This window comes from Pundamilia nyererei, unplaced genomic scaffold (assembly GCF_000239375.1).
Source record: "Pundamilia nyererei isolate P.nyererei 1_Seehausen unplaced genomic scaffold, PunNye1.0 scaffold00352, whole genome shotgun sequence".
NCBI lineage: Eukaryota > Metazoa > Chordata > Actinopteri > Cichliformes > Cichlidae > Pundamilia > Pundamilia nyererei.
In genome coordinates, this window is record NW_005187753.1 from 419,863 (window position 1) to 427,556 (window position 7,694).

A 7,694-nucleotide genomic window follows, 5' to 3' on the forward strand; every position below is an offset into this window, starting at 1 on the left:
TATTGATGTTTGGGTGGTTGACCGGGACGGATTTTCTCCTGTCACTTTCTCGTCATCCCTGACGTGCTCTCCGTTGTTTTTTTCCCTGCTAATTTTAGCATCACACGGCACACCTTCTGTATCACGTGGTATAAGGCTCCGCCCTTGTCATTTGTTGAGCAGGAAGAGTGAGCGCTTGTTTTCATGCAGAGTACGTCCCGGATCAAAATGCGGTACAGTCGTCGTCGTCTTTTTTTTTTTTTTTAATTTTTTTATCGTTGTCATTTGGAAATGAGATCGCACATAAGTATGAATCGAGATCGCAATTTTCTAACGATTAATCGTGCAGCCCTAACATCAATTATAAAAATTTATCGACACAGAATTTGCTCCTGTCCATTTCTTCAATTAGTCCCAAGTTGAGGTCGCCCCCAAGAACAAGTGATATATTACATTGTTACATTATGAATGTACTGTGAGTATAATAATACTAATGGAAATGAGTAAGGGTAGCACAGTGGCACTGTGGTTTGCACTGTTACACCAAGAGGTGTGAGGCAACAGTGAGTTCAATTCCACCATCAAGCCAGGGTCTTTCTGTGTGGAGTTTGCATGTTCTTCCCATGTTTGCATGGGTTCTTTCCGGGCGCTCCGGCTTCCTCTCACAGTCCAAAGACATGCAGTTAGTGGGGATAGGTTAACTGGAAACTCTAAATTGCCCATAGGTGTGAGTGGTTGTGTGTCTCTATCTGTTAACCCTGCGGATGCCTGGCGACCTGTCCAGGGAGTACCCTTCCTCTCTAGGACAGCTGGAATAGGCTTCAGCCCCCCTGCGACCCTGGCAAGGATAAGTGGAAGAGAATAGATGGATGGAGCATGTACGTACTTGTCTGTGAGGCTATAGTGGATGTGCTGACACTGAGTGCGTGTGTGTGTGATTGTGCCATGCCGATGTGTAAAAATCAGGGGGGTGGTTTGTGACTGTGTAGGAAAACAGGTGATCGGTGCAGTGAAAGAAGTAAGAAAACCATGGAAAAGGAGGGAGGGATGAAAGAGAAAACTTGAACGAAAACAAAAACATTGTAATGAAATATCCCTAAGATGTCAGTGTAGGTTCTTAGTCATCCAGGTCACAGTGGTCATGGTAGACTACCACGATGTGAATTTGTCTGAAAACCTCACGTGGGCATGCAACTAGGGCCGCAGTGATTCATCGGGTATTTCGAATAATTTAATTATAAAAAAAATTTAGACACAAATTCTTTGCTTTGATACTTTGTGAACTCAGCTTGAGTGAAAGAAAATGTGTTTCTCGTGTTCAAAACACTAGCGCTGTTCCCGTAATCACCATTAAAACCTTTGCTGGCAGAAACTAACCAAGTTCTTCATCAAAGCACCTGATCAACAAACTCCGACATGAAGACAAGCAAACTTTGTAGCTGTTCCATCCACCGCTCTTTGTTTTACACAGAGAAAAATCTGCAGTAAGCATCCAGAAGATGCATTAAGATATGCAGATAAACTCTTAATGTGCTCTGATACATGTTTGCTGAAGGCTGATGTCAGCCGTCTTATTGTGGAAGCAAACGGGCAAAAAATGGGGCACGGCGTGTAATTTATTTCAAGGTTTTCATGTCTTTTTTTTTTTTTTCCCAGATTGAAAATGAAATAATATAAAATACTATCTCAGTTAAATTGTGTTCATATACACACTGACCTGAGTGATTTTAGGTTGGACAGTAAATATTAATGTCTACTCTATCATAACGTCTTGTTTTCAACAGCACAGAAACGTTGCATCAAAGCACAGGGCAAACTTCAGAATGCTGATATGCTTGCTTCTCTTCATTGGAGCTACCACATTCTCCTTTAAGGGCTTACAGACACAAACTCACTCATTCACTTGTACACTTAAAAACACAGAAATAAACAAAAGTCAAAAAAGCCTTCCAAAAAGACAGAGTAAAGATGCATTTTGTTTAGATTGCATGTTTATTTAGTTTTCTTTGACATTGACTTAAACCTCGTGCATTCTCCCAAGTAGTAATAAATATATTAAAAATAAGGCTTTTATGAAACCCCTGAATAAAAAATTTCTTCTTGAAAATTTACAGTTCAGTATTTAATATTACATAAAATAAACCATATACACGTGTCTTTGAATGGCAAAGATGCAGAAATGTCTGCATGGCTAGATGCAGCAGTGCTCGTTCAGCCTGACTAGAGCCTCCTTGCTGGGTGTCTCCCTCTGTTCGCTCACTGCGTTTGTGTCTAGTCTATGCGCTATCACTATGTGTTCTCTAATAAAGGTGAACCCTCAAACCTTCTTCTACTGGCAGCTCATGTCTAAACTGTTTCTCCTTTGGCACAAATAATTTACCTGTTTTTGTGTTCTGAAACTATTAAAATTCTGGCACAGTAAAGAAAGACAAATGCCAATGTCATGTATATGATTACCTCACTGCATACACGAGTAGGCATGTATCAGCTAAACAGAAAACAGTTTTAATTGCTTTGATAACTCTGTGCATGCGTGTGTACAAACGAGAACAGTAGTCTAATAACTTAAGTTGTAGCTTTAAGTGTTTGAGCTCTGAGAGAACCATCTTTTGGTGATATAGTGGTACTATTACTATTATTGTTGTTGTTGTAGTTGTCATGTGACGTCTGCAGCACGCCATCTAAGCCCAGAGGTTTCATGTGAACACACTGACGCATTTTCCTGCACTTTTCTGTTTTGCAGGTCTGTGAAGATGCCGGGCTTCCTGTCATTCAGCTACTGAATGCTAAATTAGACTGCAGGCCAACACAAGAACATTTCTCAGGAAACACACAGACCCAGTCTCAGCTTCCAAAGCTCCTCATCACAACAGCCCTTTTGGGGTTGCTATGGCAGCTGCTGTCACAGAAACCAAGTGCTGGACACAGGCTTGCCCCAGTAAGGCAGGACAGACCTCTAGTCATTGCTGCAAGAGACCGTCAGACAGCACTTAGCATTTATCTTGCACTTTAACAAACGATCTGAATTCCGTGGGCTGATAGTACCGTCTCCTCATGAGTTTTGTGTTTATCAGCGCAGGCTCGTGGCCAGAGTCCCTGAGCAGCACAGCCGAAACCCACCATTGTATTAGACCATGTTCCACCAGCAAGACCATCTAAAGAGCCAGCCACAGGAGAGCCATCCTGCCGTTCGGCAGCTTTTTCACTGCCAGGACTGTGGGAAGCAGTACAACACCCAGCTAGGTTACAGACGCCACCTCGTGGCAGCTCACAGTGCTGCAGCAGCCCTGCCCTGCTCAGATGTCGCTCCTTCCCTGCTGGAGCACCTGGGTGGCCATATTGACAGGCCTCCACCGTCAGAGGGAAGCATTAATGTTGTGGTGCCAGTAAGAGAGAGGAAGTACTCCTGTGAGAGATGCGACCGCCGTTTTTACACACGTAAGGATGTGCGCCGTCATGCGGTGGTGCACACAGGACGCCGTGACTTCCTGTGTCCGCGCTGTGCCCAACGCTTTGGCCGCAGAGACCACCTGACTCGCCATTTGAAGAAGAGCCATGCCCAGGAGACGGGGTTGATGCCACCCTGCAGTTCCAGCACTCCTGTGGCTACACCGAGCCCCTCCACTATGTGCCCAGTAAAAGAGGAGCCCAGCCCAGTCACCACTGAGATGGCCTCTGTCTCCAAGGAGCCCATGGAGACTTTTTCCAGGGAAATGTACTCCTCGTACCACATGGCCAGTCCTGTCCCTGGCATGGGCCAACCTCATGGCCTTATTCAAGGCTCCTTGTCCTCGAGCATGGGTGTGGCTCGCCACATGCCCGCTCAGTCTTCCCAACCCCACCATCATCACCTGGCACCATCGGCATCTCCGCAGCAGCAGCATTACAGCAACATGCCACGGTACCAGCACCACGGCTCTACCTCATATCCTCGTGGCGACGTGGACAGCTTCCTGCTGGACCTGCAGAGTGCCCCCGCGCCTCACCTGAGTGCAGTAAACTCCTCTACCTCTACTTCTGCTTCCCCTCAGAGGGACGTTCTGGCTGAAGGGGTGAGTGCTGGTGGTGACCCACACTTGATGTCCAGGAGCCCTGCTGTGCCCTCAGCTGAGTTGTCCTGCACCACTAACATGGACCTGGGACCCCTGCTGAGCTTCTTACCTTTCAGCCTGCCACCGTACAGCCCTCACATGGGGATGGGAAGCTTAGTGATGAGCTATCCAACTACCACCACCACCACCGCGTGCTCTCCATCCTCTTCCACCGGGCTGTCCTCCCAGGCTCCAGGGCCGTTCACCTTCTTCCAGTCTCCGCAGGCTAATGCACCACAGGGCCCTGGGCCCCACAACCACACCCAACTACCTCAGGCATACAGCAGTCCTGCTATGAGCACATCCACTTCCCTACCTCATTACTACCAGGCCTTTCAGCAGTAAGCAGCTGTCCCCGCGCAGTGCTCGATGTCTTTGTTCATGAAAATAGTCAAATTAAGGAACGGCGTCTTTACTGTAAAACAGATGTCTTGTTTTAGATATTGTTGAACGCAACAAATCACCTCAGCAGTATTACCTCATTATTTAAAGTAAGCTTGAATGTTTAAGAAGGTGTAGATGTTTTAACTGCAACCAAAATATACTTGTACTTCTCCATCTAGAAACAGTAGATGCACTTCATACGGGTGCTGCTCATTGCTCTCACTGAGCCTGTCATCTGTGAGAAACGGACACCTTCCTTACTCAGGTGGATGTGAAAACATTGGCGCATTACAGAGAGCGAGCACTACCGAAAAGACTAAGCCTCAGAGCACCTGTTTGTTTGACATTTGGATCAGCTTCCTGTCAATGCCGTGCATCATCCATACGATGTATCCACATGTTATTGTCTTTCAAAATGAAGCGTATTTTGTCTGCTTCAAGTTTCAGCAACCCTGTACAAATGTCTGTCAGATCAAACATCTCATCCATCTTACTGGAAATGAAGCACAAATGAAATAGAATGAGCTTTGTGACCATTAACACAGTCCCTTTTTAGAAGCTTAGGGACATTTAGTCATAAATCTTTTATTTTTTATTTTCACCGAAGACATGCCAAAACACATTGGGGGGGGGGGGGCTGCTCCACTGTTACCGATGGGGAAACAGGTTTCGAACTGTTCTGACTCTGAACCAGAATATTTGACACAATAGGAACTGATAAGACAAAGTTTCCTTAGAGCAAAATGAACTCATTGTGCAGTACTACCTGTTTTGTTCCAAATATTTCTGTTTTTGAGTTGCAGCAATGGATTACCTGTAAAGAGCAACTGGGTGAATCACAGTTTGCTCTCCAGCTATTCAGTTTCTTAAACCATCTCGGAGTCCAGGTTGCTGGAGCCTGTCCCAGAGGGGCTGAAAAGTGGCCTCCACTCTGGACAGACTAGCAGGGAGAAACAAAATATGGACATTTAGGAGGCTGAAATACATTACTGAGGTGTCATTTAACGGCCAGTATGAACAGGATGCAGTATTACAGAGAAAAATCTGTTACTTTCATATTTATGGGGAATATTTAAACAAACCACTGGATCCCATGTTTTCTAGGTTTGGGTGTGTTTTTTCAAGTCAGCTTAATATTATTTTTCTCATTGGCGGCTGCTGCTGCAATGACCACAGCATGACGAGAAACCTTTTAAATGTACACATGTGAATCAAGGGATTCCTGGAAATGGTAGAAAGTATTGGTTGGACGGTGGCCGCCCTGGCTTCGTGACCTGACGTGGGGCAGCTGGGAACTGATTTAAGCAGAAGGAAGCTTCACATTCCACCCTGTTACCTGTGTTTTCTTTTTTCTGAACTGGACCACTGGATGTGAGCACTGTTAGAACCGAGCACGAACATCCACGTGGAGCATTTCTACCCATTTCACTGTTGCTATTAACACCGTTCTTCAGTGGCTGTGGTGCTGGACTGTGTGAATCTGATAAAATTAGCACTATAAGCACCCTCATCCCTCTTGTCCTGGTCTCACCTTTGCTGCTGATACACGGGGAAGCAGCTAAAGAGTGGATGGTGTCACAGGAAAACAAGAAGCCTCCAGTAACAGACCCAGTTACCTGACATTCACCCAATGTGTCAGGGCTGGTGGAATGGTTTTAAGTCTTCAACTGGTGTGAAGTGACTGATGTGATCTTTAGAGAGGGAGTCATTTAGATGACTCTTTCCTCAACCTTCATTCATAAACCCCTCTAATTAGCACTGTGCCAGGCTTCACATTGTCTTAAAATGCTACTGTTGTGCCTCTCTAAGAGTGTCTAATCTCGTGACTGGGTTGAAGCACTTAGGACAATTCTCAAAAAGTTTGAATTTGATGTGTACCTCAGACCTGGAACTGTGGCTTTCTGCTTTATTTCTGTTTGCTTTTAGTTGTTTGGACTCTTTTGGTGCCATTATATTGAAACTTTAAAGGTAGATTTGTTCTTTATGTAGTTGCAGACATAATTCAAACCTTCTACCTCTACATTGTCACGTAACTTTTGCAGCAATCATTAGAAATTGTTTTAACATGAAGCAGTTTTTAGCACTGAAGAAGGGGAATTATTCAGAAGTCATTCTGACGGCCTGCGTATACACGTGGGCTTGAGTGCTATATTGGAGAGTCATTTCTGTACTTGCCTTTAATGATATTTCTACTTATTTACTACCTCAGATGAGACGGGAAACTGTCCATCTAACTGCAGAGAAATTTCTCTGTGTAGTTTTATTTTTGTCACAAGCACATGTACTTTGTAGTTCTGTAGTTTTTATTGAAGCTAGCTGCTGCAGCTGATGCTACAGCCTGTGCGTTCACTGCTCGTGCCTCAGCCTGTTTAACACTTGTTTCGGTTAGGGATCAGGCCTCCGTCTAAAGGAATTTCACAACTCTTTATTGGAATGCTGAGATGAAATTGAAGGGAGTGCTGACATGGAATATTCCAAATAAATGTTCCTACAGTTGAGCGTAGCAGATTGATCAAAAATCTAATAAGTCTCCAGAACACAAAACAAAATCAACAGTCATATGGAACTCTACATACGATACGTGTGAAGAACAATAAGCTGGACAACCACAGAGAGGCTGTCCCAAATTTGGCATAATTGTTTGAGAATGTATGTTTGAAAAGTTTGCCAGCAAACACAGATGGTCTTCACCTGAGCTGTGACTACAACTGGTTGCACTGCTCGCTGCTCTGTCGGCCTCTGAAGCCTATCCCAGCTACCGTAGACCGAGAGGCGGGGTACATCCTGGAAAGGTAGCTTAAGCAACTATGGCAAATGTGATCAAACGCACTCCAGACTGATGGCGGAGAAGGGCAGAAACAAGGTTTCACCTCACTAATGACTGTGGTGCCTGCATTTAGCCCGGCTTTGAGAGCCAGTCCAGTGCAGGTTTAGCCACCTTAAACTTAGTTACTTTTTGCTTTAGGGATTTATATTCTAGTTTAATAGACTAGGAGACTGTGACAAGAAAAGGAGTTGTCATTTTCTAATTATCTGAACATAAAGTCATACAAAATAAAATCTTTAGATTTACACTGTCTGTGTCTATGTGCATTTTTATGGAAATCAAATTGCAAAGTTGGAGTATATGTATTTAACCAGACTTGGAGTACCTTCATGTAAGCTGTATTTGTATACAGAAACAAGGTGAATAGGATAGTAACTGTGCAGGGGCCTGTTCTTCGTAAGTGAGTTAGCTGG

At 44.5% G+C, this 7,694-nt stretch overlaps 1 protein-coding gene across 2 annotated transcripts in view; it reads left to right on the forward strand.

The window, feature by feature from the left end:
- LOC102204957 (zinc finger protein PLAGL2-like) overlaps positions 1–4,768 on the forward strand; it is an 18,669-nt gene extending 13,901 nt beyond the window's left edge. For both annotated transcript variants that reach the window (XM_005752311.1, XM_005752310.1), the window contains one exon: positions 2,723–4,768. In XM_005752311.1, the coding sequence (XP_005752368.1) occupies positions 3,114–4,415 (1,302 nt within the window). In that variant the 5' untranslated portion in view covers positions 2,723–3,113 and the 3' untranslated portion in view covers positions 4,416–4,768. The remainder of the gene's footprint in view (positions 1–2,722) is intronic.
- Positions 4,769–7,694: the final 2,926 nt, after the last annotated feature.